Source organism: Thamnophis elegans, chromosome 1 (assembly GCF_009769535.1).
Source record: "Thamnophis elegans isolate rThaEle1 chromosome 1, rThaEle1.pri, whole genome shotgun sequence".
NCBI classification, from domain to species: domain Eukaryota; kingdom Metazoa; phylum Chordata; class Lepidosauria; order Squamata; family Colubridae; genus Thamnophis; species Thamnophis elegans.
Genome location: NC_045541.1, coordinates 117,570,085 through 117,583,023, shown reverse-complemented (window position 1 = coordinate 117,583,023; position 12,939 = coordinate 117,570,085). Strand labels below are relative to the sequence as shown.

Here is a 12,939-nt window from a genome sequence, read left to right as displayed (position 1 = left end):
GAAACCCTTCAAAAGGAGAAAAAATTGATCTTGTAGATTACAGTTGTCAATTCCTGACCTGCAAATTTTGTAATAATTTGGAGTGAGTGAGGAGGATAAGGCAAAAGCTACTCTATCTATAGAGGCAGTCCCATGCTTGACAGGTCAGGGTTAGCATTTCTGAAGGTTAATTTCAAATTGAATGGCCTCATTTTATTAAATCAATATTATTAAATTAAGTCCTGTACATATTACGTTGGCTTTAGATATTCTGAGTTGTTGAGAGAAAGGTGGAAAAACTCCAGTTGCTGATTATGATAATTGTATTTAACCTTTTGCTATTGATTGCAAACCTTTTTATATAGAATTTCTGCTTTCCTCTTTCATCAATAAACCTCTTCCTATCAAGGGGCTTCTTAAAGTTTTGGCCAAATTAAAAATAAAGCATCACTACTGGGGAGGAGGAAAGGAAGAACAAATGAAAATGAAATTATTCTTTTAGTATTTTTAATTAAAATAAGATCAACACTAACAACCTGCACTGAAGAAAACAAGGCATCATTTTATCTACATCCACAGCTAAGGCAGCTTTTCTAAGGTAATTGGGGAGTTAAATCAGCACTGTCTGCAAAGCACCAAACGAAATAGAGCTCTTAAGTTTTACCGTAAATAACTCAAGTGCCACGGTGGGATGGGCTACTTGAATTGGTTAAGGGACAGCGACTATGACTCATTCGCTTCGTATAACTGCATCTTGAGGTTCCTTTCCATCTTGCATTTGCAAAACCACCTTGTGGGAGGACAAAAGGTGCTTTTTCCAGAGGCAACTGGACTTTTATTTTTTTCCTTTGAAGACATTTCACTTCTCATCCAAGCAGCTTCTTCAGCTCTGACTGGATGGTGTGCAATGGAAGGATTTATATTCCTTGCAGAGAGCTGGTCATTTGTATTCTTTTTAGATAGTCATTGATGCCCCTTGGAAGTTTGTCTGTGTCCTCAGGGTCACCTGAGTAGTGCAAATGTAGTAGTGCCTTCAAAGGCTCCACACCCACCATCCAGTTGGAGCTGAAGAACCTGCTTGGATGAGAAGCCACACATCTTAAGATGTTTGAGTTAGTTACAGCTCTAGCTAGGCTGCACCACTTTTCGATAGATAAGTCAGCATTTGATTTGGTCTATCTGTTCCATCGTATATTTCACCCATAAGGCAATATGTGTAATCAAGAGTTGATTTTCTGGGTTAGTTAATTCTGAAGATTTGCAAGAAAAAGTCCTTTGTCGAAGAATCCTTCCGTTCCCCACCATCTAATCAAAGCCGAAGAAGTTTCTTTGATGAGAAGTCTTCAAAGAAAAAACAACAAGAAGAAAGTCCTGTTGTCTCTGGAAAAAAAAAAAGCACCTTTGGGACAGGCTCTGCCTGGGTGACCGAGAATCTCCACAGACGCTTGTGGGACGCCGTTGGCGAGACGGGGCCAACACGCGAGGGAAACCAGCCGTATTTTGCACCGTCCAGGAGCCCAGAGGGAAGGAGGGGCCAAGCAGTTGCATTAGCCGAGAGAAACTTGCTTCCCTGGCAGGTCTGCGGCTTGCCACGGTGGCGCTTCTCCTTTTTTTTTCTTTTTGTAACCGGCTGAATTTGGCGAGAATTTTCCAGGTTTCTTTGAAAGAGAAACCAAAAAAAAAAAAAAAAAAAAAGGAGAGGCGAAGGCAGCAGAGGCGACGCTACCTCAAAACAAACAGAGCAAAGGCTCCGTGTGGGAGGGAAAGCGGGGCGGGCGGGCCCTCCTTTACGCACATTCCAGACTCCTCCTTTCTCCCGGTTGCGTTGATCCGCCCGAGAGCAGCGTGGGGCAGCCGCGCCATCTACCCATATGGGTCAGGGCTGAGGGGCGGTGAAGCAACTCGGGCACTTTCCCAGGGATGAGTCAGAGCACGGCGGGATCGGCCTGACGGGGCGCAGGCCGGCCATGCAGCGGCAGCCCGAGCCCTCTTCAGTCGCGTGCTTCCCGGCGCCGAGGTGCCAGGAGGAGCAGTCGCCGAAGCTCTCCGCTGCCCCGGACTCTCCGCCTGGACGGCCCGGCCCCCTGCACCCTCCGCGGTGCCGGCATCGCTAGCGCCTTCGCCTTCCTTTATGGAACCCCGAGAAGCCCAGGACGGGAGCGGCGGGAGCAGCCCGGAGCTGGGCCGGAGGAGGCAGCTGAGCGTGGGAGAGCTGTGCTCGCTTTTCGAGGCTCGCTGCGCGATGGCCAGCCGGCAGCTGCCGGAGCCTGCCCGGAAGAGCTGCCGGCCCCGCAACGGGGTGCTGCAAGCGGTGATCCCGCAGCTGACGGTAACTTCGGAGGAGGACGGCGGAGAGGCGCAGCGCAGCCCTGCCATGCTGCCCTCGACGGAGCCCAACGGCGCCTGGCTGACCACGGACAGCTCGCTGCACCTGCTGCAGTCCTCCAGGCGGCTCTCGACGTCGTCGCTCTCCTCCACGGGCTCGTCGTCGCTCTTCGAGGACTCCGAGGATGACCTGCTGAGCGACACGGAAGGCAGGAGCCAAGGGATCGTTCACTTGGAGCACGGCGAGGAGACGCACCAGGTACCCGACGGCCAGGGAAGAGCCGGGAGAGAGACCGCTGCCGGGAGCGGGGCTTCTTCTGCCTTAAGACTGAGGCTTTGCCCGGCTTGCCGGCAACGGCTTTTTGGAAGCCCTTGGAAGAGTTAGTCGAGTGGATTCGGGATTACTGAAATACTAACCTGGTTAATCGAGGGCTGGCTGGGCGTTTTTCCTTCCTGGGCTTTTGCAAACTGGGAGCGCGCGATTGCCTTAATGCCAAAGAAAGGCCTTTCCCCGGGCAGTTTGAAGGGAAGGGGGGGGGATCTCCCTTCGGAGAAGCTGCGCCTATGATCGCAGTTGAAATCAACGAATAGGTGTTTTGAAAGAAATGGCACGTAGATTCTAAGTAGGAGAAAGATTACCTAGAAGTGTGATACATTTGAATGCAAGGTTTCCTCTCTGTGTGGAACAGTGTGTTGACTCAAGGGGAAATACCACACCTGTAGTTGTCAGATGTTTCACTCTTTATATGTCAACTGCTTAGGGAAACCAGTTTCCCTAAACGTCAAAGTATGCAAAGCAGATGGTTTCAAAGGGGACTCTGGTGGACACAGCATTTGTGGAGTGGACGGACAATTTGATTGACAATACTGTCTATTGTGGTAAGCCTTTTCCTCTTAGAAACAGTTTGCATGGACAATCCCTGCTGCTTTCTTCTTCTTTTGTGTGTATAACTCAACATTGAGCAACTGTTCTCTGCCTGAAGCTCTTAATGGAGTACAGAGGTTTACCCTGCTAATATAAATAGCAGGTATTGAGTGCTAAAAAAAACAAAAACTAGGGATTTTGGTTTTGAAGGGTCCCATATCTGAAATACTTAGGTTCAGGGAGTGTATGTGCAAGCCAAAACTTGATGTTTTGGATGCTTTTTGTTCTGTACCTAGAACAAAATGTGTTTGTTTCAGAGAGAAGGTTTAAAGGGGGAGCAAGAAATAGCCAAGAACCATTAACATTCTCTTCAGAGACAGAGAAGCTACTGGGGGAAGGGTGGCAGACAGGCTGACGTGATGTATCATTCTATCACGCTGGGATGTTGGTGACAGTGGATTGAGGGAGGGAAGATGTTGGGAAGATGGGTGCTGATTATGCAGCTCTGGCAATTCTCCGGGGAATGGGGGGAGAGGAAGAAACCTTTTTCTACTTGCTCATTCAGATTTTGCTTAGTCCAAAATGCAGAGAAAGAAAAGTGGTCCAGCTGTTTGTTCTTCAAACTATGGCTGATCTGAAACAGTCTGGTACCAACCTCCAAAATTTTTGAGTTTGAAACCCTCTGTGTGTGTGTGTGTGTGTGTGTGTGTGTACATTTGCTCTCCTAAATCACAACTTGATTGGACTAATGAGTCATTCTAATTTCTGTCTTCAGTCGTACATTCTCGTTTCTTTCTTCAGTTGCAGCAAGAAAATAAGCTGGATGTCTAGTAAATGTTAGGAATTTTAAGATGTGAAATACGCCTAAAAGTAATATCTTCTAGAAGTTGTGGTCTTAGAAACTGAATGTATAAATAAGAAATCACAGTGATAACCATGAACCGCCCAGTAACTTCTTTTCTCCTTATCCCTATTAAGAGGTTTCACAACTTTTTTTCTTATTCTCTTTAGTACAGACTTAATGTACAGACCTCCCCTAAAAACCCAAACATCAAAATGAACACAAATGAACAATATAAACAATAGAATGAAAATCTATTTTTAAAATAAAAACAAAAATTAAATAGTTTTTGAGAGTCTTCCACACCATACTGATCACTTGTAACTAGTGTTTTAGGAAAAGTAGATATATTGCATCAATGAACAACTAAAAGGATCTTTGGATTCTGTCTGCGTCACCCCATGGGCGTTTGGGAAACCTTGCTCTAGATCATTGGGAAATGTAGAGGTCTTGATGCCTCACTTAATACACCTCTATACACACACAGTATAGTACATTACACATAAATATTGCTTTAAAATTAACATGAAGAAAAATAATATACTTTCTTCAGCATGGAAATGCTATTTTGGAAATCATGGTCTCTGAGAAGAGCTCCTTGTAACTGGAAAATCTGAAAGGAAAATGGCCAGTTATACAACACTTTTTAATCACAGACTTTAGGGAGGAATTTATTTGCCTGTTCAATAATGCAACCCTGATCATTAACCGATTGCAGGAGATATGCAGGAGATGTGGCCAGCCTTTTCACGAGCTACTCCAAGAGCATCACAGGGGCAACAGCTCCAAAACCTCAAAGCCTGAACGGTTGGTTTAATGTCAATTCAGTTCAGACTTTTTATCAGCTAGGTATTTAAAAATGTGTCCTTCCCCTTGTGTAAGATAATCAAAAACAAAGAATTATTTTAATAATGGAAACAGATGATAAACACAGTGACTCTTCAAGAGTTGTCATTGTTTGCATAACAACTTTAAGAACTGATTACAGGATCTTTTGCAAAGCTGAGCCAAGAACGTCTATAATTGTTTCCTAAAAATATGAAGCATTTGGCATAAACTTTATGAACCCGAGAAGGCCAGCTTTTAGTATTTCTTTAAAGTATTCTTTCAGCTTTGGAGATGAAAACAAGAGGAAGGCTATAATGCTCTTAAGAAAACTTGTCTGCTAGCAGCATTTTTTGGGAGGGAGGAAAAACCTAGTAAGATTTGAGACTGCAGGAATTAAGGCTGTTCAGAGGGTTCAGGTTCAGTTTCAAAAAAGCAGCTTTGAAGTCTATATTAATGCAACCTCTGTTTGCAGCTTCTTAATACAACTGTCCTTTTTTTCTCAGGATCAAGCAACAGGCAAGTGCATGGGTTTGGGAGAAAAAAGTCAACTTCTTTAAGCTACAGTTGTGTCCATATATATTCCAAAGCTCTCTTTTAGAACTGAATCTAAATCTCTAGGCTGGTGATGTCTGAGGGCATTTTAGTTTACGTTATGCCTTCCATATAACCAATTCTGATCCCCATGGGCCATGTTTGAGAGACATAGCATGTGAATGGGATAATCCTAGCTGAGTCTGGCAGCTCTTTCAGTGCATGCTTTCCCCAAATGTCACAGTCTCAAGGACTGCTGCCAGGGCTTAGCTATGGTTGTCCAGCTCCACATTGTCTTCCTTTTCATACGGACCCTTTCCATTCCCCTTTTGGCACACAATGCCTGAATCCTTCCTGAGCTAATTAACTTCAGTTTCCTGTTTTGCCCAAACTCAAATCCCGAGTGTCGAAATCCTTATAACATTTCTTTAAGGTAGGCTTGTATTCTTACTAAAGGTGCAGTAGGAATGGATTGAATTGGTTAATTTAAAAAGTTATTCTTTAAATCAAGCTTCCTAACTCGATTTGAAGGGCATGAACATAACAATAAATGGTAAAACTCACTCTCTATCTACCTATCTACCTGTCTGCCTGCCTGCCTGCCTGCCTGCCTGCCTGCCTGCCTGCCTGCCTGCCTGCCTGCCTGCCTGCCTGCCTGCCTGCCTACCTACCTACCTACCTACCTACCTACCTACCTACCTATCTATCTATCTATCTATCTATCTAGACACACACACAGACACACACACACACACACACACACAGACACACACACACACACACACACAGACACACACAAACATTTATTTATAGTTCAACCGCAATAATACATGGACAAACAATAGATACAAAGTCAAAGTAAACCGCTCCAAACTCAACTGCAGAAAATATGACTTGAGCAACAGAGTGGTCAATGGCTGGAACACTCTACATGATTCCTTTGTTAGTTCGTCAGACCCCCACATCTTTACCCATGAACCTTACCCCATTCCTAAGAGGTCCCTAAGGGGGCGTGCATAAGCGTACCAACGTGCCTACTGTCCCTGTCTTACTGTCCCCATTGGTACGTACTCATTTTATGTGTTATACTTATTTATATCCATCTATTTGTACCACTCTCATGTGAAAATGTCCATGTCTATACTAATACCTGTTAACTTGTGCATGTTGACAAATAAATAAAATAAATAAATAAGTCTCCTGCGAATCAGGAACGAGGAGTTACAAAGTGCAGAAGGGAGCACTTCAGATGATGCTTACACAACTCAGATCTATAGATGGGAGCAAAATTTCACACAGCTCCTTTCCTCCATAGAAATATTTAAGATAAATAATCAACAGGAATGGAAGGGGAACAAAGATGCAAATGTTGATATTGTGCTGACTCCTCAGAAGTTGAGAAAAGGCATTGATTTAACAAAGCTTTGAAAATAATTGGGCAGACTTCTATTTAATATATGAAAACACTGGTTCATAAAGTTAATACAGAGCATTATTACCTCAGGTAATTCCTTATGTTTCTCTACAGAACCAACCTTACATCCAAATTAGAATTCTACTCTCACGCATGACTAAAAGCAGTGTGTTCAACTTAATTGAATTAATGGTTGGCAAAACCTCTAATAATAAACAATACATTAATACAACAATGTTCATACATTGATAATTTCCAGTCTGAAATTAGTAGTTGTTTTAGGAGTGCAAATCCAGTGTATGAGTTTCAGCGTTCGTTGTTATGTAATGTACTTCTTCCTTTGAAAATTTATTTCGTATATCTAGGGTGGTGCATCCCAAGATTGACAACTTTAAACTATATGGTTTTCAACTCCCAGAATTCCCCAGCCATCATGTCCCTTTCTAAGAGTTGAACTCTATACAGTTTAAAATTGCCACTCTTAAAAAATACCGATTCAAGGGTTAGAAACTGAGTTATGTTTCTAGATATAAAAAGAGGTAGGAGTTTATAAATCTTTTATAACAACAGCTGCCAGCCATTTTGTAACTCTGTCATTATTTGAATTTTTACAGCCTTTTGATTTGCCTTTGGAATCTGATATAGTATTACTATTAAATTAGAATGCACTTAACAATTTCTTGTTTGGCTGGTATTCTAGTGCCCAAAGTTTTTGTCTTAAGATAATAGTTTTTAAAATGCTTCATACCGGGAGTGTGACTTGTTTGGAAGGGCTGGAAAGATTAGCCCATGTGTTTTACCCATTTTGGCAATAATATGTTCTTCACAAATCTGTTCTGCAGTTAAGCAGGTGGTCTTACATATAAAGTCAATTTTTAAAAGAAGAGCAAGCTGTTAGTCATAGTTTTCATGGAAGTCATTTAATGTGTTTATTATAATAGATTGAAATCTGTTTACTTTAGCGAATTCTCTTACCTGCTACAGGGAGAGGGAGTTTGCCATTGTTTTGCCAAGGAGAGATGACCTGATATATGCTAATAGAAGCTCACAAGCTACTGAAATACTCTCAGGGTTGAATTAGAATAAGCCTGGGCCACCTTTTATAGGTCATCCTTGATTTACAACCAGGGGTGGGCTTCAAAAAATTTAGCAAGGGGTTCTCTGCCCAGTTGCTGGTTGGGTGTGGCCATAGTGGGCATGGTCTAGTCAGCCTCCTGCACCACAGCAGATGTGTCTGTGTTTTTGCCCTCCCAGGGCTCCGGAGGCTTTCCTCAAACCTCCAGGAGGGTGAAAACTGCCTCCCCAGGCTCTGGAGGCCCTCTGGAGGCCAGAAATGGGCCTGTTTCCAGACTTCCAGAACTTCTGGTAGGCCTGTTTTTCGCCCTCCCAAGCCTCTGTGTGCGCCCTGCACTTATCTGCATCTAAAACAGGCTGTATGGGGACTCCTGGGTGGGGCTTGGTGGGCAGGGCCAGCCAGGAGTGGGATTTGGGGGTTCCCCAAACTGCACAAAATCTTAGCTACAGGTTCTCCCGAACTCCTGCGAACCCCCAGCAGCCCACCCCTGCTTACAGCAATAGTGAGGCCTGCCCACTATGATTGTAAGTTGTGACAATTGAAAAGTGGAAGTAAATGCTGGTTTTCTAATTCTAAATTAGAATTAGTTGTGTCCCTCATCAAACTACTTTTGAATAGTATAAAAACCAATAATAAAGTTGCTGTGATTGGCAGGTGGGACCATGCAAAGCGAGAATGAGTTTGAATAGTGGAGTCCTTGATGCTCTCTGATTGTTTGCTTTCTGTAGGATTGGTCTAGAATGCTCACAGGTTCTCTGTTGGGAAACTAAGCATCTCAGACCAAGCCACATTCAAAAAACAGCAGAGAATTCCTAGAAACTTAGTGTTCAGCAAATCAGCCATTAATTGACACATACAAATAAACAATATTTATAAACAATTCAAAGGAGACAATAAAAAGGCTCTCTCTCTCTCTCTCTCTCTCTCTTTCTCTTTCTCTTTCTCATTGAGGCAATCAGTTGCCCAATAAGTACAATAACTCATTGCCCATTCTTTTTCTTCTGTTTGGCTATGCAGATTCATCAGGTAACAATCTACTTGCAGTGTTTATCACTAAATGGGTAAAATGGGTCTTTACTGAGATACAGAGAGTCCTCGACTTACAACAGTTTTTTTAGTGACTGTTCAAAGTTACAAGGGCACTGAAAAAAGTGACTTATGCCCATTTTTCACACTTATGACTGGATTAAAAATGGATGACACGCTATGTCAGAAAACAGTTATCTGTTTTTAAATTTTTTTAAAAAACTTTAAAAAACTACCACACAACCAATAAGATACATTTCGTTTTTTCAAGAATAGGAAAAGAGGGAAGCTTTCACATAAGCTGATATTTATTAGTCTTAAAAAAGATTCTTACATACTATTAGATGGGATTCTTTGAGCTTGGGGAGATCAGTCCTGAAGTAGTGGTCACAGGAGGCAAAGCCACTGCAAAATTGTGATTATGTTCTTTGGTATTGATCAGTGGTGGGATTCAATTTTTTTTACTACTGGATCTGTGGGCGTGGCTTTGTGGGCATGGTGTGGCTTTGTGGGCATGGCAGGGGAAGGATACTGCAACATCCCCATTCCCTCCCCACCCCACTAACCTGCTTTCAGCTCTATTCTCCTGTGCAGGGCAGCAAAAGAAGATCAGTTGGGAGGCTGGGAGACAGCGAGGTAGGGCCAACCTATTTGCTGGTTCTTCAAACTACTCAAAATTTCCGCTACCATTTCTCCAGAACCTGTCAGAACTGGCTGAATACCACCTCTGATTGATGTTCCCTAAACTAAAATTATGTATGCCAAACCTGGCTACTGTTAACTAGAGAAATCCTTAAGCTGATTTGTATTGTGCTTTGGTTGCCCTGATGAAAAAGGAATTTTGCAGTACTTCTCAGATTTTTTTTCCATTTTATCTGTTTCCATCTTTCTTATACTGCCTGAAATTATAGCACCCACACTTCAAAACTGTGAACTAAAAGTACCAGTCATTTCAGTTCAGAAACAGAAGCAGATTACATAAACTAAACATGCACAATCTGTATATTTTAAATTGGAATTTCAGAGAAAGGTTTCTAATGGATTTTTAAGTGGTGAGTAAGGATCTGACTTTTCACGCTGGATTGACAGAAATATCTCTGAACTCTTATTATTCTCTCTTGTGTAATGCACATTTCTCATTTTGTGATTTCAGAATATATTTGGGGAGAGGGAGGTTGTATTAGGCTCAGTATCCTTTTGATCTAGATGGTTCTTTCTAGTTTTGACTTGCTACCTGAGAACTATTTTACTCTATATTTTCTCCATTGGAATTATGTTAACATAGATTCTATTTCGGTATCTGTGGTTCTTTCATATTGCTTTTTCTCACAAAAAACCTATTCCATACAAAACAAAAAGGATTAGAAACCAGAATAATTAATGTGTCATCTGCCATTTTATTATTATTTTACATTCTTTCCATTTAAAATGAATGCAGTGTTCCTCTGTAGTGTAAACTTTATTTACAACAATGCTTTCAATCCCATAAACATTGGAATATGTTAACACTGCGCATAAACACTGCGTCAGTGTTTTGCTTCAAAGAATGCTCAATTTTTCATTTTTAAAAAAAGGTAAGAATAAATGATAAAGTCCAAGGTTGCTTCATTTAAAAGTAATCAGTTTAAAAATAAGAAGTGTGAATGGGGGTGGTGGTGTTCATATATATGAAACATGATATACTCAACAAGTCATTTGTGACCTTCTGCTTGTGATTTGTTTTTAGTGTAATCAAAAACAAACCAGATTGTTGGACATGCTGCCAAAGTTTAACTATCGACATTCCTCAGTTTTGTAACCTCAAAATGTGTTGGATTTTACTCCTGTAATTTCAACTAACTTGAATGAACCCAGTTTATGTTTTATTTGCCAGTCTTATTAAGTTTATCATGTGATGTTCAAAGTAAGTGTGAAAGAAATCCTTTTGATGGAAATACTTCAAAGAACAAAGATCTTGGAGGCAGCAGCCAGACAGAATTAAACTGGGAGGAGGAACCAGTATAATTTTGCACAGTATTGTGTCTTTTGGTTAACATAATGTGGTGAAGCCTGTTTATAAGGCATAGGGTGTCTTCCCAAACCTTTCATCTTCCAATGACTAAAACTCCCAGAATTAGCTATTAGTTGTTGGAAATTCTAGGAATATTAGTTGGAACACATGGGGTGTGTGGAGGGTTAATCATGTTGAGTAGATTGATCTATTAAAAAAATAAACTTGGTTCATTTGCATTATGGCATGTTTATGTTTGAGAAAGCATATTATACTTAGTTTCTGAGATGTGCTATTTCTGCCCAATATTTGCATATTTACCTATATGGAGCCTCTGTTATATGTTCGAGTAACCACATTGAGGAATGACTATTTTTCTCATTTTTGCAATTCTACATTTTGTTTGTCATTTCAACATGAATACATTCCCAGATTGTAGTATGATTTTCTTTGGCATGTTTTGGGAATCTAACCAGTGTGGTTTTTTAAAAAAACAATAGCTTATGTCTTGTGTTTATGCAAACCTCAATGGAATAAATAATGCCACAATATGATACAGGTAGTCCTCAACTTAATGACCAGAATTGATCCCAACTTTTATGTTGCCGAGAAATTTATTAAATGAGTTCTGCCCCATTTTATGACTTTTCTTGTCACATTTGTTAAGTGAATCACTGCAGTTGTTGAACTAGTAACATGGTTGTTAAGTAAAAATGGTTTCCCCATTGACTTTGCTTGTCAGAAGGTTGCAAAAGGTAATCAAATGACACTCAACCGTCATAAATGTGAGTCAGTTGGCAAGCACCCAAATGTAAATCATGTGATTACAGGGATGCTGAAACAGTCAGAAATGTGAAAAATGGTCATAAGCCACTTTTTTTCAGTGCTGTTTTAACTTTGAATGGTCACTAAGCAAGCTGTTCTAAGTTGAAGATTACCTGTATATCAATGTGAGAGATATGCATGTATGTATGTATGTATGTATGTATGTAAAAATATAACAATTGAATTGGGAGATCTGTTGAATTGGGATGAGGGGATAGGGTTTCAACTCTTGGTGGTTCTTCTGTTCGTTTCTCCTCGTGTCTTTCTTTGGGAGATATAGTGTCATTGAATAAAATGCTTTCCTTTAATTTTCATTGAGAAAAATATTTTGTAAGAGTGGCTATGAAAGTTGCCTTTAGGAGAAGAATACTGTCTCTTCCCATTTCCCATCCAGCCTTTCCTCTTCAAAAGCGGTACTTTGTGTGACTTTGTGTGCAATTCTGTACAGTGTGTACATAATACACTTTGTATTATGGCAAGTAACAACAACAGCAAAAAGCCACAAATATTGATCAACAGGAGGTATTATTTCAGGACACAAAGCCAAGGAGAATAAAGATCAAGCCTCATCCATCTATGCCAAAAGAGTAGTTCAATTATAATTCCCCTGTGCATTTCCTGTACCTGTGCATCTAACAAACCTAAGACAGGAAATACAGGATAACTGGTGATCACTATGTTAATAGAAAATGCAGGGACATGCTGTCTTAGATAGATATCTTGAGCCAGGCCTGGTAATTACAATATCTGTGGTATGTATTTCTTCTTCCTGACTGCAGTGCGGTCTTGCTTATCTCTTGTTTGTTTGGTATACAAGACTTAAGATGCTGAGAGTGGGATGGGAAAACAGGAGGAGGGGAACAGGACTAAGTTCTGTTAATGCCAAACTTGCACAGTTTCTTGATCTCAGTGACCCACTTGCTCAGCATGTATGAGACTCCATGCTATACACTCTGAACAAAAAAAAACACCTTATTTATTTATAACATCTGAAACCGTTCTTAACAATTTCCCATTTGAAATTATTTTGGGGAAGTTGCTCCAAATTAGTTAATGTTTGTCCTCAAAGCTTGCTTGATCAAGAGATCTGTATAAATGCAAAGTATTATTCCTGATTATTTTATAATGACAATTAAATACGGAAATGCCATGACTTCATTGTCTAATTGAGGAAACAACTATTAAGAGCTTTAAACAGTGAACAATTTAATTTCCCTGAAATGGAGTGATACTTGTTTAA

General features: G+C 40.9%; 1 protein-coding gene across 2 annotated transcripts in view; it reads left to right on the top strand.

Moving 5' to 3' along the window:
• The first annotated feature begins 1,782 nt into the window (after positions 1–1,782).
• ITPKA (inositol-trisphosphate 3-kinase A) overlaps positions 1,783–12,939 on the top strand; it is a 56,577-nt gene continuing 45,420 nt past the window's right edge. The window contains exon 1 of one of the 2 annotated variants that reach the window (XM_032229351.1): positions 1,783–2,563. In XM_032229351.1, coding sequence (XP_032085242.1) covers positions 2,111–2,563 — 453 coding nt within the window. In that variant the 5' untranslated portion in view covers positions 1,783–2,110. The remainder of the gene's footprint in view (positions 2,564–12,939) is intronic. The other variant, XM_032229344.1, reaches the window with a different exon arrangement.